The sequence below is a fragment of the Canis lupus genome, chromosome 12 (assembly GCF_003254725.2).
Source record: "Canis lupus dingo isolate Sandy chromosome 12, ASM325472v2, whole genome shotgun sequence".
NCBI classification, from domain to species: Eukaryota; Metazoa; Chordata; class Mammalia; order Carnivora; family Canidae; genus Canis; species Canis lupus.
The window spans coordinates 23,943,398-23,964,916 of record NC_064254.1 but is presented as its reverse complement, the minus strand read 5'-3'; the positions used below and the strand labels follow the sequence as shown (position 1 = coordinate 23,964,916).

The 21,519-nt window shown below is 37.8% G+C and overlaps 1 protein-coding gene across 30 annotated transcripts in view; it reads left to right on the top strand.

The window, feature by feature from the left end:
* Positions 1-21,519, top strand: part of DST (dystonin) — a 480,962-nt gene that overhangs the window by 383,274 nt on the left and 76,169 nt on the right. For all 30 annotated transcript variants that reach the window (XM_025419112.2, XM_025419100.3, XM_049092202.1 and 27 more), the window contains 4 exons: positions 275-404; positions 3,300-3,499; positions 4,894-5,389; positions 6,470-7,941. In XM_025419112.2, the coding sequence (XP_025274897.1) occupies positions 275-404; positions 3,300-3,499; positions 4,894-5,389; positions 6,470-7,941 (2,298 nt within the window). The remainder of the gene's footprint in view (positions 1-274; positions 405-3,299; positions 3,500-4,893; positions 5,390-6,469; positions 7,942-21,519) is intronic.

Sequence of the window (21,519 nt, the reverse complement as noted above, 5' to 3'; positions counted from 1 at the left end):
TTCCTTTTTTCCAAAGGGATATGATTGAGAATAATGGGAAATTCTTCCTAGCTACTGGAGACTAGAGTCATTTTCTCCATAGTGTAGTGTTTCTCTTTGGGATTCCTTTATCAGGAATGGTTGAAGACTGTTTAATAGGAAAGGAGAATAACTGCTGAATTTCAGTCCCTCACCCACTTCACCACTCAACAGTGTATATTTTTATCTACTATAATTGTGTTTTTGTTTTTTGATGTTGACAGAGTGTAACATAGTTTTTTTTCCCCTTGTTTAGTCATTTGAGGCAGAACTGAAGCAAAATGTAAACAAAGTGCAGGAGTTGAAAGACAAATTGACAGAACTGTTGGAGGAGAACCCAGACACTCCTGAGGCCCCCAAATGGAAACAGATGTTGACAGAAATTGGTATGTTATGTCACTTACCCAGAGTCCATGAATAGAAAGAAGTACAATTGTTTTTTAATCACAGTCTTTATCAGAACAAAATGTATCCACCAGCCTAAGTTATATTTGAATTTGCTTTAATATTTCATGTTTAAGATGCTGTATAATTAAAAGTGTCATTTCAAATTATATTGTGCTGAGACTGGACATCTCTTGTATTTTTCTTGCTAAACACCGTAACCAAATTTATTTTTATGAAGAGGGTAGATACTAGTGAATAAAATGTTGTACATCAAGTACCATGTTTTTATTATTTTTTACTTGATATTTGGTGTTTCTATTTTTTATGCTTTATTACATTTTAGTTTAAATATTCCTTTTATATAACTTTTCTTGTCTGGAAAAGGTAGGCTCCCTTCTCCTTCCTGGAGTTCCCTCTGAGACTTATTTAGCCCCTACTTTATTCTTTTCTTCCCCAGTCAAGTTTAAAAAGTAACTCCCCACAGAAGTCTGGTGGTTTTCATTCTTTACCCAGAGTTATCCTCCCATCTCCATCTGGTCCCTATATAAACTATTTCTCATAAACAGAATTTTCTTCACAAGTCTTATCATATCACCCCTTCCCATTAATATAATGCTCTGGAAAATATGTGTAAGACAATGGTACTAATTTTCCCTACTTCATAGTATTGTTTGGAGAATTCAGTGAATTCATGTGTGTATAGGTCAGACAGACTGTACCTGGCACATAGGAAGTGCTCTGTGTTTACTACAATTATAATAAGAGTTATTTTACTTTCAATTGTTCCATTATGTTGAGCTAAATATTGTGATTCCAATAGGGTCAGATATGTTAGAAATCTGTAAGTATGTTTTAGTTTGAAAAAAGATTATTGTGAGGGACCTTAATGTTCAAAGGTATACCTAATCCAACTATAGACTCCTTTCCTGTTGTATTATAATTAATTTGTTCCTAATTCAGTGGCTCTCACCTGGGATAATCAGAATTACTTGGGGCAGTATTATCAAGACATTTTAGAATAGGGGTAGAGTGAGGAATGAGCTTCCTAAAAATTTTTATTTTTCTCTCTTTCAATTCATTATTTGAATTGAATTATTTTATCATCAGATTTTGTTTGACTAGAACATGCCATATAGAATGATGTCATTAGGTAAGGTTTCAGGGGTTATGTTCTATTAGAACTGGCCATTTATTGTATTGTGCTAGATGAAAAAAATCTGTCAGGTCAACTAATCACACCCATCAGTGACTGTTTATTGAGTGACTAATATGTTAAACTGCTGCTCAAGAACTCTTGGCCTCAGGGAGCATACTGTCTTAAGGGTGGAAAGAGCAGGAAAGGCTTTCTAGCAGAGACATAAAGTCAGGTGGAATTGTGATGGAAGATTAGAGCAGGGATGTACAGAGAAGAAGTAGAGTGTGTTAGGTATGGGGCTTGTGTAAGCAGAAGCCTGTTTGGATGATAGCGGTAGGGTAAACAGGACCAGATTAGAGGTTTCATCTCAGGGTGCAGACCCTCTAATATTACTAGACTAGGGCCAGTTTGTGGGATCCCTTGAATGTGAGGCATAAGTCTTCATATTTTATCATGTAGGTGGTGAGAAGTTAGTTATTAAACAGTATGAGCCCAGAAACAACATACTTAAATGATTGTTTTAAGGAAATTATTTTAGAACCCAATGGGCTGCAGCTGAGAAATACTAATTACAGGGAGTGAGAAGAATAGTCTAGGACTCTAGTTCTCTAAGATGTGCTCCTGGGATCAACAGCATCAGTATCACCTGAGAACTTTCTAGAAATGCAAACTTTCAGATTCCACTTCAGACCTATAATCAGAAATTTGGGGGATGGGGCCCAGCAACCTGTGTTAATCCCTCTGGGTGATTGTAATGCAGGTGAAATTTGAGAAACACTAGTGTAGGCAAAACATGATGAAGACCAAAATGGAGTTAGGGCACTAGGAATGTAAAGGATATACTGAAGATTTTATAACCAAGGAGATAAGAGTTAAGAGAATCATGAAAGAACATTCTGAATTATTGCACTTTAGTGACATGGAAGAGAGAATAATCTTTCAAAGAAATCTAGAAGTCAGAAAAATAATCACTTTTGATAGGAATAAAAAGTTGTGGGGATCCCTGGGGGGCGCAGCGGTTTGGCACCTGCCTTTGGCCCAGGGCGCGATCCTGGAGACCCGGGATCGAATCCCATGTCGGGCTCCCGGCGCATGGAGCCTGCTTCTCCCTCTGCCTGTGTCTCTGCCTCTCTCTCTCCCTCTGTGAGGACTATCATAAATAAATAAAAATTAAAAAAAAATAAAAAGGAATAAAAAGTTGTGTGTGTGTGTGTGTGTGTGTTTAATGTTTAGAGGGTTAGTGAGATTTCCTAAACTTGTAACTTTCAAGCAGTTGGTTGTCATTGTGTGTGATTTGAATAAAAGAGAATGGGCATAGATACACAAATGTGAGAATCATTTGTCCAGCACTGATCATTGAAGATTTGCTATTAAAAGAAAGGATTAATGTTCCTTGTTCTAGTTAATCAGTTATAGTTGAATAAACAGACTGTAGACTTCTAGAAGAAGTGAGGTCTCTCTGGATCCTGTCTGCCTTAAGGAATATTCATTCCATTTTCTACATTACCTTCTAAAGTCAGATTCCAGTTTATCTTCATAAACTTCAGTTGACACACAGCTCCAGGACCATAAAATCTATATCATTAAATGCAATTAACTCTTAGATTAGGCTTTAATCAACTGCGTAAGAAGAGTTGCAAAGATAGAATGATAGCCATTCTGTATCATTTTGAGTCATACCCTGAGGTCTTCACACATACAGTGATGTTAAATGGATAAAGACCAAACACCACTTTCATCTTTTATCTTTTTCTTTTAGATTCTAAGTGGCAAGAACTCAATCAATTAACAGTTGATAGACAACAAAAACTGGAAGAATCCTCTAATAACCTAACCCAATTCCAGACTGTAGAAGCTCAGTTAAAACAGTGGCTTGTGGAAAAAGAACTGATGGTCAGTGTTCTTGGGCCCTTGTCAATTGACCCAAATATGCTAAATACACAAAGGCAGCAGGTGCAGGTGAGTGTCATGTGACTTAACAAGATAAATGTTTTCATTATAAACACATTAGCTTTGAACAGTATGTGCTTAAACTGCCTTGAAGTGTATTTGTAATGTTTCAGATGGCCATAAGATACTATCTTGAGATTAGTGGGAGACCCCCCAGAGAACCAAAACCAGGAGGCATCCCAGAACAGTCTCCTGAGCCCATGAGTGGGTCAAGTCCCTTGATCATTTCAGTCATATTGTGGTTTATGCAGACCCTGTTAAAAGGGCCTTCTTTGAAATATTAATGTGATTGTGTAAGTAATAACATTTTTATGAGAAGCTTCTATGTGGTTTTTATTGTTTAGAAATTACTCCTTTGAGGTTTTATTCATTTTGATTGTGGTAGAAGATAATGAAACTTGTAAAACTCATGCAATACAACCCTGAGGAGTGGAGAGACAGAATAAAAAGAGGAGAAAGAATAAGAGAAACAGAGAGTAAACCTTGAAACACAGTGGGTTAGACTAGTCTAATTATAAAGCAGATGAATCTCAAGGAGAAAAAAAGTCCCTGAAATATAAGTTAGATGTAGTATCAAAAGCTCTGTTGAATTTCCTTACATCTAAGTATAGTATTAGAGCAGTTCGGCTAATTCTATATTTTGAAAATACAAACCAGTCTTGGTCATTGAGAGTCAACATGTCCTAGCTCATGTATGTTCTTAATCTGAAGAGAACAAAAACAAAAGATATAAATAAATATTTAGGAAGAAATAATTGTCCCTAGCCTTGGTAGTCTCCTCTGAGATAGGTAAAATATACTAAAAAAAAAAAAAAGGGACTTTTCTGGATTATTCATTGTATGATGAGATAAATGTTGAGCCTGCACATTCTGAGCAACATGATTTATTAGCGACTATAAATGTCAATAAACCTTATATCTAAAAATTGTAAAAATAATGCACCATCAGTTAATGTATTCTAACACTGTTAGTGCTGCACATTTCCTTTCGTATAAAATATAGAACATTTAAAATAGTCTACAAAGAGAAAACTACAAGTGGAAAAATAAAAATTTGATGTTTGTGTGGTATGAACTTGTCCAGCAGTAGTGCTTCCCGTTGTGTACATCAGTTGTTCATTCTGCCCAGACTTCCATATTTACTTTCCTCTTTTTTCCCCCTTAAGGGATGTGATTTTAGACAAAATCTTATCTCTTCGAAGCACCATCGCTCTTAAGATTAATTTAAGATTGTTGCCCTGCCTTTGAAATAAAAACTAGGAAAACAGGAACTTAAAAACAAAAATAAAAACTAGATAGATAAATACCATTTCTGTCTGTTTAGAAACTTAGAGCTCTGTTTTAAAGAATTAATTATCCAATAACTTGTGTGTTTATTTACCCTCGTTATCTCTTTGCCTTAGATTCTGCTGCAAGAATTTGATACTCGGAAAACTCAGTATGAACAGCTAACAGCAGCTGGTCAGGGCATTTTGAGCAAACCTGGTGAACACCCTTCTTTCCATGGGATTGTGAAAGAGCAATTGGCAGCTGTGACCCAAAAGTGGGACAGCCTAACAGGACAATTGAGTGACAGATGTGACTGGATTGACCAAGCCATTGTTAAAAGCACACAGTATCAAAGCCTGCTGAGAAGCCTTTCTGATAAACTGAGTGACTTGGATAATAAAGTCAGCATTAGTGTGGCTGTGAGCACACACCCTGATGCTATGAACCAGCAGTTGGAAGCAGCCCAAAAACTGAAGCAGGAACTAGAGCAGGAAATGAAGCAGATAAAAGTGGCCCAGGCCCTCTGTGAGGATTTGTCAGCACTGGTTAAGGAAGATTACTTGAAAGCAGAACTTAGTAGGCAACTAGAAGGCATCTTGAAATCATTTAAGGATATTGAACAAAAAGCAGGTTTGTCTGTCCTCTTTTAATGCATGTATTTCCTGGAAATGGAGATCATGTAGTACCTCTTTCCAGGCCTCTGCCAGGAATCTAGGATCCTGAAGAGAATCTGTGCTCCTTGAAAGTGTAGATGAAGGAGGGGCCACTCTCCTGAGCACAGAGAGTAGTTCTGTGTCCATGTGTAGATGCAGCAGTAGGGCAGTGCTGCACAAATAGTTGGCAAAACCAAGGCCCATTGAAATTTCAGGTATTTCAAGCTGGTTTTTAAAAGATGTAAATTTATGTTCTTGCCATGTGACAGTTTCATTGCACCAGAAAAACAGGTGAATACGGTTATTAAAAAGGCTGCCCATTACTCATCTGTAGTTACTTTGTTTCATTCTGTCACAGAAAGCTTTTCTAGAGAAATGTGTGAAAGAGAAGCACTTGGCACTGTGTTCTTCTCTCACCTGCTGTGGCCCTGATTCTGGCACAGACGTCCCAGTAGGTGTCAGAGGTGGCAGTAGTGAGTAGTGAGCCTATTAGACGGGCCTGCCAAAGAAGAGCACATTTGGCTGCTACATTTGTTCTGTTTGAAAAGTAACCTTAAGTGCCTTGCAATTAGCAAATAGTTTATATTTTACTAATTGATTGGGTTTATTTATTGATCATAGCACTAACCATTTCGGTCCTACCCCTTTATTTTGACGGGATATTGATAATATTAGCTCTTTATGATAATGATGATGATTACTTGTTATGACCACTTTTATGTGCCAGGCATTGAGCTAAGAACCTTACATATTCTATCATTTAATTGCCAGAACAGCTTCTATCAATTTTGCCAACTTAGAGTTGGGGAGATGAGACTTAGAGGTTTCATCATTTGTCCAGGGTCTAATAGCTCTCGAGAGGCTGAACCAGAACCCTAACCCATGCAGTTCCCGTGTGCCACATGGTGCCTTTGTGATATGGAAAAACCACACAAGCAGAAGAGGCATCTTCCTTTTAGACCATTCCGTACATTTATTTGGTGGTTCTTCTCTTGGCTTTTCATAGACTGGACTACATTTTGATGTAAAATAAACATGTCTGTGATTTCATTTTTAGAGAATCATGTTCAGCACCTCCAATCAGCCTGTGCGAGCTCTCACCAATTTCAGCAAATGTCCCGAGATTTTCAGGTTTGGCTGGATACAAAGAAAGAAGAGCAAAATAGTTCTCCGCCAATATCAGCCAAACTTGATGTCTTGGAGTCATTGCTTAAAGACCAGAAGGACTTCAGTAAAATGTTGTCTGCTCAGTCTAGTATCTATGAAAAAACCATTGCGGAAGGTGAAAATCTCTTATTAAAAACACAAGGGTCTGAGAAGGCAGCCTTACAGTCACAACTTAACACAATTAAAACCAGTTGGGATGGATTTAATAAGCAGGTGAAAGAACGAGAAGACAAAGTAAAAGATTCACTGGAAAAAGCCCTCAAGTATAAAGAACATGTAGAGACCCTCCGGCCATGGATAGACAAATGTCAAAATAACCTGGAGGAAATAAAATTTTGCTTGGATCCCACTGAAACAGAGAATTCTACTGCCAGGTTAAAGTCTCTGCAGAAGGAAATGAACCAACACTTGGGAATGGTAGAACTGCTTAATAATGCAGCCAATAGCTTGCTCAGTGTCTGTGAGGTAGATAAAGAGGTGATTACAGATGAGAATAAATCACTGATCCAGAAGATAGACATGGTCACTGAACAACTTCACAGTAAGAAATTCTCTCTGGAGAACATGGCCCAGAAGTTTAAAGAATTTCAAGAAGTTTCTAAAGAAGCTAAAAGGCAGCTTCAGTGTACAAAGGAACAGCTGGATGTCCATGACTCCTTAGGACCCCAGGCCTATAGTAACAAGTACCTGAGCGTGTTGCAGACCCAGCAGAAGGGACTTCAGACTTTGAAGCATCAGGTAGATTTGGTCAAAGGACTTGCCCAGGACCTTGTGGTAGAAGCCTCAGACTCAAAGGGAACCTCTGATGTTTTATTACAATCAGAATCCTTAGTTCAGGAACATAGTGCACTGAGTCAGCAGGTTGATGAAAGGTGTTCATTCTTGGAAACCAAACTGCAGGGCATTGGGCATTTCCAGAATACCATCCGAGAAATGTTTTCTCAGTTTGCAGAGTTTGATGATGAACTAGATAGCATGGCCCCAGTGGGGAGAGATGTAGAAACATTGCAAAAGCAGAAGGAGGCTATTAAAGCCTTTCTGAAGAAACTGGAAGCCCTAATAGCAAGCAATGACAATGCTAATAAAACCTGCAAGATGATGCTGGCCATGGAAGAGACCTCACCAGATCTCATTGGAATCAAAAGGGACTTAGAAGCTTTAAGCAAACAGTGCAACAAGTTACTGGACCGAGCACAAGCCCGAGAAGAGCAGGTGGAAGGGACAATTGAACGTCTTGAAGAATTCTACAGCAAACTGAAGGAATTTTCTACTCTGCTTCAGAAGGCTGAAGAACATGAAGAGTCTCAAGGCCCTGTTGGTATGGAAACAGAGACAATTAACCAACAGCTTAATGTGTTCAAGGTAGGGAATTCTTTATTTTTACTGTTTTTTTTAAGAAAATTTTTATTTTGTATTTTTATTTCTATTAGGAGAATAATTTTTTTAATTTTTTATTAAAAGAAATTTATAATTGGTACAGAAAGAAGATTGCCTATTTTGTAGAACCTTCTAGTAGGGCTGTCATACAGTGTTTGAGCTGAAATGAGCATATATGGGGGTAATATCCATGCATGTGGGGATTTCCAAGCCTCCTGAGGATTTGGACCCTGGTGGGATAAGACCTGAGATAATATCAAGACTCAAAGGGTGCTAGAAAAGTTTAGATGAGCCTGAAACTAACATTGTAGGGTCTGTTCCTGATGTCATTCACAACTGACATCTGGAGTGAGCAGAGCCATGTTTTGAACTTTGCTGCAGAGGCCAATCTATAACAAAAAGCTTGTTCTCTTCATATTTGTCTCCCAGCATTTTGTTTAAGTGGTGAATTATAGTCTTTTCCTGCTCTTTTATTTTTTCTAGTTTTCTTATCATTTTTAATTTAATTTCTTTTGTAAACTTTTTCTTCCAAAAGTTCATATTTTTAAAGGCAGAGAGGAGTTCAGTGTTGTAATCCTGGTTTTATAAAGCAAAGATCTTGGGCTCATGCTCCAGAGGATTAGGAATATATTATTTTTGATTGGACTACAAGCTCCTCAGTGCCAAGAAATGCCTGTCACTTGATAGCATTGAGTGTTGCTTAATAAATGGAACATTAAATAAGAATGGTGGGCCACGTTCAGTGTCACTGGATTTGACCTCTTTAATAATATTATTAAGGTGACTAAATTTTGAAAAATCACTTCTTTTTCTTATTATGATTATGATTATTTGCTGTTTATAAAATACCTTTAAGGCCCAGTTCTTTCAGGGCTCAAAAACCTGTGATTCTGTATAGATAGTGATTTTTGAAGGTGAAAGAACTGTTCACCCACCTTAAGAATTAAACTGGGGATCCCTGGGTGGCGCAGTGGTTTAGCGCCTGCCTTTGGCCCAGGGCGCGATCCTGGAGACCCGGGATTGAATCCCACGTCGGGCTCCCGGTGCATGGAGCCTGCTTCTCCCTCTGCCTATGTCTCTGCCTCTCTCTCTCTCTCTCTCTCTGTGTGTGACTATCATTAAAAAAAAAAAGTAAAACTGCCAGTTGTTTTACCAGCAAAGGATAGGTTTATTTGAGACTAGCAGAGAATTGCAGCATGGGACAAGCAAGCTAGGGCAAAACCATAGGCAAGTCTGGAAAATAAAGGAGAAAAACATTCTTTTGTGGAGGAAAGCTAGAAGTTGAGAAGGCTATTAGAAACAAAATGTCCATCAGAGTAAACTGGAATTTGAAAGGATGGTGGCTTCTCACTGGCTGAGTTGTGACAGCCTCTCATCAACTGGACTGCTGGAGGGGTTACGGAGGAAAAGGTAGGCCTGTCTTCCTCTTGTCTGCACAGCAGTAAAATAGATAGCCTCCACCTGTGAGATTTTGAGAGCTCCCCCTCTTGAACTTCCCACCCCCAGTTTAGGGAAGTTTCCCTTCATTAGTTTTCATGAAAGCTACCATATTGTAGACTTTACTTCCTTGATTAGCCTATCAAACTTTCCTGTTGCCAGTTTGCAAAATTGAGATTTCACATGAGAGAATTCACTATTAGAAAAACAAAGTTCCATGGCAGGGGAACTGAGATTTGGGAGAGATTTGGGAGAGCTTGATGAATGAGTCTCTGGAGTTTTCTGTAGAACCCTGGCAAAATTTGAATGCCTAAATGACAGTAATCAGGTGGCCTTCTTCCTGGTGAAATTGAAGCATGTTCAGTGCTTTTGTGAAACATGATCATTTCTCTGGATTTTCTGTGAATTTGTGTAGAAGAAAAAGAGAAGGACTTCATTTCTCCTACTTGAACCACTTGTAAGAAAAATGGGCAAAAGTAATAATATTAGTGCTGCTGCTTGTAGGTGCTTCCCTCTTTGTGTTCCAGGCATGAAAAATATAGTTATCAAAAAAAAAAAAAAAAAAGAAAAAAAAAGAAAAATGTGTCTCTCTATATGGAGAGTTCTTTTGAAAGTAAGAAAAAGCAAGGTAGGAGGAGCTCTTTCACCATTGCATTGAAAGTGTTTTGCAACCCAAAAGCACTAAAGCATCATTACCATTAATGGTTACAGTGATTGTTTTATTTGATTGTGAAGAGAAATAAAGTGGTCATTTTTTCTAAAATAAACCACTTAGCATGCTGTGTTGTCTCTTTTCTGATTACTTTGCAAGGAGTTGATTGATTTTAATGAAATTTAGTAATAAAGAACATCTTGACACAACTTCAGTGTCTTGAGACCCAGTGACTAAAATAAAAATTTCCAAGTGGACAAATCATCTGCATTTAATGTATTTCAGGACAGAGGGAAAAAAATAACAAGAATGTAATTATGATAAATAAAGATGGCAGCATACACAGTCACTAATTCTATTTATTTGTGTGTGTGTATGTCCAAAAAAAAAAGCAGTTATAACAACTAATATTTATCGAGGGCTTAGTATGTGTCAAGCGTTTCTCTAAACTCTGTCTGTAATCCTGTTAACAGTCCAGAGACAGGGTTGCTGTTATTACCCTTATCTTAGTATAAAGAAGCTGAGAGCCAGAGGTTCTTCCTCTGGTGACTTGCCCAAAGTTACACAGGTAGTAAGTGTCACAGCTTGCATGTTTTGGCAGAAATAATACAGTGTTTCGTGTCAACTTGATTCATCGTGATGCACTAATATTTTGTCTGAGAAATTTTAAAACCTCTTTGCCGTAGCCAAATTTGGGTGGCCTAAGTAGCTAAATTGTTCATTTCAATCCAAAACATTAGCAATACCCACTTAATGAAAGTGTTCTATAAAACTGGCTGCTCTGAGAAAAATGACATAAATGTGTGTGGAATTTCCCTAGAAACTGGTGTGTAGATGCTGTAATGCTGATAGTGATGGTGCTCACTACCACCACCTCTGCTGCTGACATAGAACTAACCATTTCATTGTCTAAGTCATTCGATCTTTCTTGATTCAAGTGGTAAATCAATTTGTGTGCAAGTCAGATCTCAGTTTGGTTTTTGTTGAACATTATTTTGAACACAGAATTTTAGGAGGATTTTAAAGAATTTAAAGTAGAATAATCTATATTGAGTGAAAAACTAATAGTCTGCTAAAAATAGTTATTTTTATAGTTCCTAAAAATAAAAAAGAAGGAGCACTGGAGTACTGGATCTATTTTTATTATAGACTTCAAAATGTAATCCAGTTTGACATGACTCTTATCTGGTAGCTTTAGTTTAACCTAATATGACAGATGAAATCTTAATTTTTCATGAAACAAAATTTAGAGTAGGACTGAAACTTAGTAGCTATTACCCACTCAGTAGGGGGTACCTTATATGCTCAGGGAGTATAATGGATTATTTGAATTAGGTAAGACATTTTTCTGCTTCCATTTTTTTCTAAAAATTAACTTAAGAAATAGCAGTTAATATCCTTGAAAGTTCAAAATTAATTCATACTTAAAATACCAACCCAAACATAATGATTAAAAACAAATGCTATTCTGAACCAAATGTCCTAATTCACTGTCCATGAAAGCTATTCCAAGTTTTTGAAAATAGATTTAGTATTACCTTCTGTGTTAGCTTAAAGTTTTTAAAGTATTTTGATTGTGTGAGTTCTGTTTACCATATGTTTTCTGACTTCTAGATATCAGTCACTAGGCTAAAATGTATGAAGCATGAGGTGTTTTCTATTACTGTTGATAACTTAAAGTATCATTTTTCTACTTATACTTGTCTATATTATGTTAAATTCTATGCACATTGTCATAAATTCCTAGGCAGAAAAGAAAAAAATTGCCTTTGGTGTTCCCTCTAACCCTACCTCCTGTTAAAGATTACTATCTTAAGATTATCTTCAAATCTAAACTACATTATTAAGTAATATTAATATTTCCACATTTTTATTTATCAAAGACACATGTAACCAACTATATACAAGGAACATGTCCCAGCAGTTCCTGTGATGTCATCAACAGCCAGTCAGATCTTCTGATCATCACGAAGTAATCATTGTCACCATATTGAATTGATTTAATTTCAGTGAAGATCAAAGACATTTGATGTTTTAACGAACATATACAGTCACATCCTAGCTGAATATATGTCCTTCGCACCTCTATCTAGGCCATCATAAAAAGTCTTACCTCAGAACCTGCTTACTGTTTATTTCTGGCTATTCTGTTGCTGCCTCAAATTGTAATTCAGTTTGTCCCCACAAATGAACATATCGCCAGTATAAAGTCTCTCTAAACTGATTTCTTTTTATTTTCAAAATTGAAACAGCATTATATGAAGCAGAGAATTTTTAAGCCAAGTCAAAACCATAGACAAAGACCAGAACACCTACCTCATGTCTTATCAAAGCATGTTCTCTGGTCCAGGTGAAGGCATTGTTTAACCCAGGAATCTTCATCTGAATAATAAGTGAGCTATCATGAGGCTACACAAACTAGGCAATGGGAGCCCTATTTGTAAATAGTATGGCTGAAATCAATCACTGTCCAAATACCTTCCTAAGATATTTGTGAAAGGATCCTAAAACAATGATGTCTATGATGTCATCATATTTTTTATGGATAAAATTAATTTGTTCAATGAATGCTTTAACATAGTGGATTTTAAGTGTGCCCATATTGTTATATGGATGTCCATGGTGAATTATTACACATTTTTGTTGGGAACAAGAAGAGATTAAGTAAAGCTGTTGTCCAAGAGATTTTTCTTAGGGGAAAAAATCTTACTTGACTAGATTTCTGTTATTGTGACTATATTAGTAAGGCAGTTGTATGGTATCTTCCTCTTTTTTTTTTTTTTTAACGAATATATTTTCACTATAGAAACCATGACTCAATGCATGGGCCTTACAGGAAGGTCACATCATTTAATCAGGTACATCAATGTGACATTTAAGATTTTAAGAAGAAAGACTATCATACATGATGGTCAGTAAAGAAGTTCCACCCAAGCAGAGACCACCACACTATGGTACAAAATGCTGGAGCTGATCACTCACAAAAACTAGCAGAATACATAGGTGCCATCTTTCCCACATAAAACACAAGGATATACTACTCTGAAAGGGCCATCTAAAGGGAACTTGGCAATGTGGGTTCCCTTTCTGCTTTTGCTAACTAATACTTTCAGTCTTTATGCTGCATGGTCCTTTCTTCTATTGCTTTAAGTTTGGGAATTAAAGTAAGTTGTTCTGAGGGCAGTTTTAACCAGAGATTTTATGATTTTATACAAGGAGGTTTGTTTGTTTGTTTGGTTGCTTTGTTGTTAATGGGATAAAACTATATCACTGTTTTAAAGAGATCTCCCAGAAGTGCCGAACTATAGCATCTACTGTCATTATCATAGTCCTCCCTTAGGTAAAAGGTGATCTACATAATTTATTAATGTGGAAAGTTGCTTAAAGGTGTGGGTGTGTCTGTGTGTGTGAGAGAATTTGTTTTGTGGTTACGAAATTATACATTGGCTTCTTGATAAGAAAATTTGACCTCTAAATGTTTTTTAAATAGTTGCCTAGGTCTGTAGTCTTCATTAAGTATTGTCTCAGAGAGGTAAAGTTAGCTGAAAAGCTTTTGGAGCCGTCCAGGAACCAGCATACCCTGAGAAAATGTCTGCTCACATACTATGTTGCTCACTTAACTTTAATTGCCTTAATCTAAAGAATAGTTAATTTCTTTTAGTAGTGTTTTAGAATGAAAAATGTTTTCAGGTTTTGTTCGGTTTTTGGTTTTCTGAAGGAAATTGAGTGGGATCATTAACAGGTGCATTGGTTTTTGCTTGCTGGATGGCTTCTTTGGGAAAAAAAGTTAACTTTTAGAAATTGCATATGCACGTGGGCATATATTTAAATTAGCAATATTATATATAGAATCATTTTCTGTTACATAGAGTATTTTTTTATCCACTGCCATCTGAAAACTGTATTGAAAATAGAGGAAAAAATAGTATTGTAGTAACTTACAGGAAAAATAGCAAGGGCCTATTAAAACTATTAACATTCACATCAAGATAAATTCCCATCAAGATGAGACAGTAAGTCTGTTAAGTGTTTCTGAAGTTGTTTGCTTTTGTGGTGGGGCCTCATATTCTACTTTCTTTTAAATATAAGCTATTTTTATTAAAACAAATAGCTATTGCATATTCATCTGATAAATATCTTTGAAAATTCTCTAGTTATTTATGTGAAGATGTTTATTAGTTTGCAAACTTAAAAACATGAGATTCTTAAATTTTTCATTATCTAATGGTATATCTGTTTTAGAAAGAACAGAAATTGTTGTTCCTAAGGCTTATTTTTGTATCACAGCCAAAAAAAAAAAGGCCAACAAACCATGTATCTCTTGTCTGGCTTCTGATCCAGATTTCAGTAGCTAGCTGTTGGGCCAGGAAAATACTTTTGTCAGTTTTCATGGATAAGATTATATTTACTCACACATTTGCTACTTATTGCACATTGAATTTCTTAATATTACCAATCTTTCAGCCCTAAAAACTCCATGTTTCAGTTGATAAAATCAGTCTTTAGCTTTTCTATGAAATGGATTGTTGCACTTAGTGGTAAGATTTTTCAGGAACTTTACTTTTCAAATATTTAATTTCACTTTAGAAATATAAAAATGAAAAATGGTACTATTTTTGTTTATTATACAGTTAGAATTTGTGTACTTTTCCAAAATCATCTGCCTTTAGAAAATACTTTAGCTAAAGAACATCTAGTAGGGAACCTAAAGTTACATTTTGGGAACATTTAACATTACGATTTCTGTAGATATGAAATAATAGTGTTGACTATTTTTCAGAAAAACTTTGCTCATTTTATTGTGTATTATGAAAATGTAAGAGGTCTATATATGATAATATTTAACAGTTTAAGGTATCTTAATTTTATTAACGTTAGAGACTATAATATTTAAAGTAGCTGTATAAGTCAAATTTGGGAGGGAAAGATAAACCAGTCTAATTCTGCTCTAAATGTAGATACACCTTTGGAGTGTGATTGGGGGGTGGGGAGTGGCAGAGGGACAGAGAATCTTAAGCAGGCTCCACGCTGGGCTTGATCTCACAACCCTGAGACCGTGACCTGAGCTGAAATCAAAGAGTGGGGTGCTTAACCGACTGAGACACCGAAAGTGATTTTAAGTAACAAAGATATAGATAGATAGATAGATAGATAGATAGATAGATAGATAGATAGATGATAGATAGATATGCATACACAAATATGTGTATGTATATAGTTGTCATAAATACCAGTATAATATTAATAGTTCACATTTAACTTGAATCAAATTATTAGGATTATAATTTGTAGAAGTAGTTGAAATTAGTTTAAAAAAATAGGTATTCCATTATTGAATAAACGGGTTATATTCAAACATAACCACCAAAGGGCACTTTTCCATAGCACTCCTTACTTTCAAGCTATATATTGTGCCCTTTCTTCATCCATATTCTCTACTGTACTGTAAGTTATATAAGGACAGTGGTGCTGAATCTCTGTGCACCAGTGTTTTACCAGTGCTTACTATGGTGTTTGGTAGATAGTGAGCAGTTTTTGATGAATGCTTGAATTTATGAATGAATTATATATGTAGTTTAAAGTCTAAAGTCTAAAAATAGACTATCCACCTCAAATGTGAAGATTACACATTGTTTTTCTTAGCTTTACATAAAGCCAAAACAATTTTGTGATGATGATTCAAAGTTACAGTCTAAGGTGAATTTGGGCCATTCTTATGAAAAGTTCTATGAGGATCAAAGGTACTCATCCACATTTCATGGAAACTTGAATATTAATATTGCCATGAATAAGTAGCTTTCCAGTCTTACATATCAGGATAGGGGCAGTTGTGAGTAAAACCCTTGGTCCCTCACGATCCTCAGCCTAGTGCCCAGTCTACTGTTCAAACATAGTAACTGTGTGCACTTTTTCCTTATTATTAGCACCTTAGAGCAGACACTCTGCTCAGTACCATAGGATCAAGTGCTTGTTGAAATATTTTACTTCCTGCCTATGATAGGTATTTTTTTACAAATATTTTTCTTTATAGATAGCTATATATATGTATTTTTCTTTTCCCTACTTAATATACTGAATTGCATCAAATAATTGTTGAATGGGTGTGTTATTACCTATAGAGTTCTGGTTGGAGATAGTTTTTTTTTTAATTCAGTTCTTGTCTATAAAAATAATTTTGGAATAATATTTTCTCATTAAAAGTGCAAAAGTTCCCTGCCACATCTTTTCTGCAAAATTATCAGAGAAAGTATGTAAGGTTGTTAATTTTTTTTTTTTTTTTACTAGAACTGCCTTCAACTCAGGTCAGCACAGTCTTATTTCTGTTCAAATGATTATTATTTTGCGAGATTGAGAAAAATAATCTGCCTTTACTTATAACTCTATCTGCTACAATGGTAGTGTTGCTTATTTTGTAAAATAAAGAATGGATGGATTTTATTTATTTAAATAAAACTTAATTTTTCTCACAATGGTTAAGGTTTGTCTTGCTGAATGTATTTTCAAACAGTGTTTTGAAAGAGCGTCCAGGAGATAACAATCTGCGGATGTGATTTTGTTTATTAAATATCCAGAGTGCCTGGCTGCACTTATTTTTGCCTGGGCCTTGCATTAAGCTCCGGGGGACTTGTGTGTTAGTAACTACTGATACTCATGTCAGCAGTGCTCAGGGCTGGGCCCACAGGAATAATTTACTCTGGAGAACAGTTAGACTTGAACTTGGGTTTTTAAAAAGGAAGGACTCAACACTGGACTCAAAGTGATCCGCACTTTGCATCGCAAATGCTACTGAAGCGGAGTCTGCAACTGCAGCCTGTGAGGGTGTGGTTTCAGCTGAAGGATAGGGACCTGTGTGGTTCCCCCCCACCCCCCCCATTTAATATTCAAATGAGCACGGTGGCGGGGCGTCGGCCAAAGGATTGCTTCAGCGATCGCTTGGTGTCAAGTTCCGCCGCCGCAAGCCCTTCGGATCCCTCCCCATTTTGAACCACGTAGTTGGTGGGATTTCGGGGGACCTCTGAAGCCGAGCCGCCCGTCCCCTCCCCGTCCCAGCGCTGGGTCTGATGCGCGCTGATGTCACCGCCAAGCTGTTGCGCGGCAGCCTCCCGGCCTCTCGGTACCTCCCCCTGAAGCCGCTCGCCTGCTCCCGCGAGGGGCCGGGAGTCCAAGAAAGGATGACGGCGAAGTGAAGTCGCGGGCGGGCGAAGCAGCCGAGCGGTAGCGCTGCTCGGGCGGGCGGGCGGGCGGGCGGCGCGGGAGCGGAGCCGGGTCGCCCGGGGAGAGAGGGCGGCGCTGGGGGCGCGGGCGCGGGCGCGGGCGCGGGAGGATGCCTGCGGGGACCGCACTGCCCCGAGGAGCTGGGGACAGCGCAGGGTCCCCGCCCCCCCCCCCCCCCCCCCACCGGCCACCTCTGCCTCTCTCCAGCTATAGCTGAAATGAAAGCCACCCCGCGGCCACAGTGGGTCAGTCTCAAAGGCTAGCGTAGTCTCGGTTTTCAGCTGAATGTGAATTGCGCTGCTTGTGCCTTAGAGGAAACCCGGAGCTCTTCTCTGCTGCAGTTTCCTCAGGTGGAATAAGCCTTAAGGAAGATCAGATAAGACTCTGGAAATGGCTTTTTTTTTTTTTTTTTTTTTTTAAGGGGAGTTTATAGTACACCGTGATTTCTGTTTACCTTAAACGGTTGCTGGATTATCCTGGCTTGGCTGTCCAAAAGTGTTTTTTTCCCCCCCTTTGGGTAGCCTCAAAGAAGCTTAATATGGGAAGAAAAACTGCCTTTCGAATCAAGATTATTTATAGCTGCACCCAAAAAAAGTAAAAGAAGATACTAACTTTCTTAACAGCATTAGACAACTTATTTTGCTCTGAAGATTTATTTTGTGCCTTGATCTGAACAATACGTGGTCACTGTGTTTGTCTTTTAAGTTTCTGAAGCATGGTTTATTTATAAAGGAGATGGAGTTGTGCAAGCCATCGTTAAGTGGATTACAGTTAAACAAGAGTTCTGCCGATACTAACGTTCAGCCTGTTAAAAATGCTTGCTCATTTGGAAATGTTAACCTGGAAATCTCAGATGCAAAATTAGACTAAAAAGGGAAATGGACTGACAACGGAATGTTTTGACTGTTTGAGCCACTGTTAAGTGTGTGTTTGTTTTGGTTTGGTTGTTTTTGTTTTTTCCTTTTCTGTGTTTTGGAGTGTGTGATAGGGACCTTGAGGGAGTGGGGGGGAAGGGCAGGAGGAAGGAGATTCTGTTCTGTGTTCTTGATGCACTTTATTTTTTAGACTCATTTTAAAAACCAGGTAAAAGGCTAGTTGCATTTAGAGTGACACACTGATGATGATACCTTAAACACCTCATCTATCACGACCTGTATTATTTGAGCATATGTCTTTATGCTGAGGACACTTCATAGCTCTGATCAGAAGTATACTTTTTCGAAAGTATGCTTTACCTTATTTCTTATTTTCTGTGTCAAGAGCTGCAATATTTGTTTTAACTATTTAGAAAATGGGGAAGCCACTCAGCAGACCGGACTGTTTACGTCAGAATCCCCCATGTGTGGGGAAAGGTGAAGAAGAAGAGGACCTAAATATCGAAGACTGTTATGTCCCACAGCGGTCAATCTATGATACTGTTAGACTAAACGAACAGATAGACTCTGGTTCAAAGGGCAGCCTGTCTTCCAGGCATTTTACAGATCGGACTTTACCCTACAGTCACAGAACACTGGATGTTAGCTCTTTATGCTCTAACGGTGCCCTTGCTTCTTCCAGTGTATTTGAGCTGAGAGGTCGTGAAGCTAACAAACTAGATGAAAAGATGATCTTTGATGCACTCAAGCTAAACAGTGATATCATTCGAACCACAGGATTACCCAAAGCCAAATCCCATGCAGAAAAGAAAGAACATAGACGGTCATGGCGAATGTTTGTCCCAGCCAATTTTATGGATTATGCAAACAAAAGTGAAAGCTCTTTTGTTGAACCTACTGATATGTCAGATGCTGTTACCAAGGCCAGCAAGTGCAGATGGGGTACTAATTCTCTAACGTCGGAGGAGGATGACTCTGGTTTATGTAGCCCTCCAGCAGAGAGGGAAGAAAAACAGGGCATTTTAATTGGAGACCAGTCAAGAATTAGAAGCTTGTCTTCTGCTGAAGATATTCATATAGCAGAGCAATACAGACCGTTTTTTTCCGTTTATTCCATTAGTGAACAGAAAATCCCTTTGCTTTCATGTAGGAGTGCCCACCCTGATGAAAATTTCAAAATGATTTTACATGATGTTCCTCCTCTAGAGGAAATAAAATGTGTAAATGGTCAAGGGGAAAGCCGTAGTGAAAATTGCCTGCAGAATGATTTGAAAGAGAGCACCATTAAGTGTGATCCATTAAATACACTGGGAGATGGAGAAAGCCAGTGTATTTCTAACACTGGAGGAGGAAAAACATATGGACCAGGAGGATCGCAAGTCACAGCACCAAGTGGGGAACTGATGGAAGTTTCTTCTGAGGTTTTACACCTCTCTCTCACAGGTCTGGAGGGAAATGATGCAGATTGCGGTAGCACAAGTTTAGTAAAAAATGTGACACTGTTGACACCATATGATCCAGAAGAATCCAACCTAGCATCTAAAGAGGAAGTGGAGGCACCCCTTTCTGCCCAGGAGATGGACGTGGTCCATATGAAGTGTTCCCCGAAATTCATACCAGTAAGAAAGCAAGCAGCTCCCAGAAAAGCAAGGGCCCAGGCTGGAATGTTGGGCCCAGTCTGTAATGGCTTTCAGTTAGTTCAGGTAATTAACGGGAACGTGAAACTCTGTAATGCCAGTAGTTTGTGTTTCTGTTTTAAAGTGGTCACTAGTGTCTCGAATAATGCTCAAATTCTGTCTTCTGTTTTGGGGATTTGCTGGTACCTTGCAAGATGCCAGGTATTGATAAGTTGATCATTACAACAAATTAATTTAGGCACCTTTAAAAAATTTTTTACTTATTTATTCATGAGAGACACAGAGAGAGAGGCAGAGACATAGGCAGAGGGAGAAGCAAGCTTCTCCTGCTTCTCCAGTTCACCTGAGTGGCAGGACTCGATCCCAGGACCCCAGGATCACAACCTGAGCCAAAGGCAGACATCTAACCACTGAGCCACCCAGGTGCCTTTTAGAAGAATGATTATTCCCAGCTGTTTAAGAGTCCTGTTAACTGGGCAGGCAGTGGCTGTTTCCCTGCGTTTAGACTGCCCCCTCTGTGAATTTATGTTAACATTAGGCTTTTACACAAATTGTGGTTTAAGACACTACCACTTAAGGGTAGTTTTTGTGGATTTATTAAGGTTGAACATGCCTTGTCATGAAGGTACAAGCACACAGTATTTATATTGCTGTGGTCTGCAAAGTAGTCTGCTCAAATTAAGGACATTTAAAACGTGCTGAAAATCTGCTCTCACAAGCTCTGAATGTGGAAGTAGAGAAGTTGTGCTGTATTTTGTAGTCATTATAGCTCCTAACTTTTTGTGAGTGGTGAATGAGGTAAGAAAGTAAAGGGTACAGCCTTGTCATAAGTAGAGGTTGTTTGTCAAGCCTGTGATTATTTTCTTCCCACTCAGATTGAAGTTCAGCTATTTTGGTATTTTTACTAAGCTCTTCTGGTAAACTTTGCCTCAGAGGTAATTTTATTTTATTTTAAGCTTTGTGTTGGTGTGCTTATGGGTTAGATTAGGGGAAAAGTCTCTCTTCCTAAGTATTTGTTACCACTGAGAGATAAGGAATTTGGACAGTATCAGAACAGGTCCTCTTCCCAGCCTATGAACTAATCACTCCAGTCAGTGTTACCCTTTTCTGATGCATGTGTTAAATGGCATACTAGGTTAAAAGCTTAAAAGTACTTTCTTTGTGTAAAGGATTTAGCAGTTTCTTTTGTATAAAGCAGTTAAGCTCTTAGGAATATACAGATTCCTCAGTAGTTCTCTTTTTTTTAACCCACAGTATATTCTTTGTAGCACTTTAGATAATTACCACAAACTCACCCAGAGCTACTCTGATGTGCAACCCTAAAATTAGTTTCTTTAAAACCAAGATCAGAGGTTAAAGCAATTTACTAGAACCTTATATCAGGTTTTTTTGTCCTGAACATATCTGAGAGAGAGAGAGTAGAATTTTTCCCTGGCAAATTCCTGGAATTAAGAATGTAGCAGTTTTCTACCGTTCCCAACTTTTTTTCTGTAAGTAGTAAAACATATCCATAGCTATTAGTTCCTAGAAGTGGTATAGAAAAGAAGTAGAATGGTAGTGCCAAATTCTATTTTCACCGCCTTGCTGCAACTTTGTATTGACTTATTAGGTAACTTTTAATACCTTTTTTAAAATTATAAAAGCTTACTTTTTTTTTCCTCAATGATTTGAGTTCTTATTTCTTGGGTCATGTGTAATTGACTGTTTATATTTAGTACTGTTATATAGAAACAATTAGCCAGTGTGG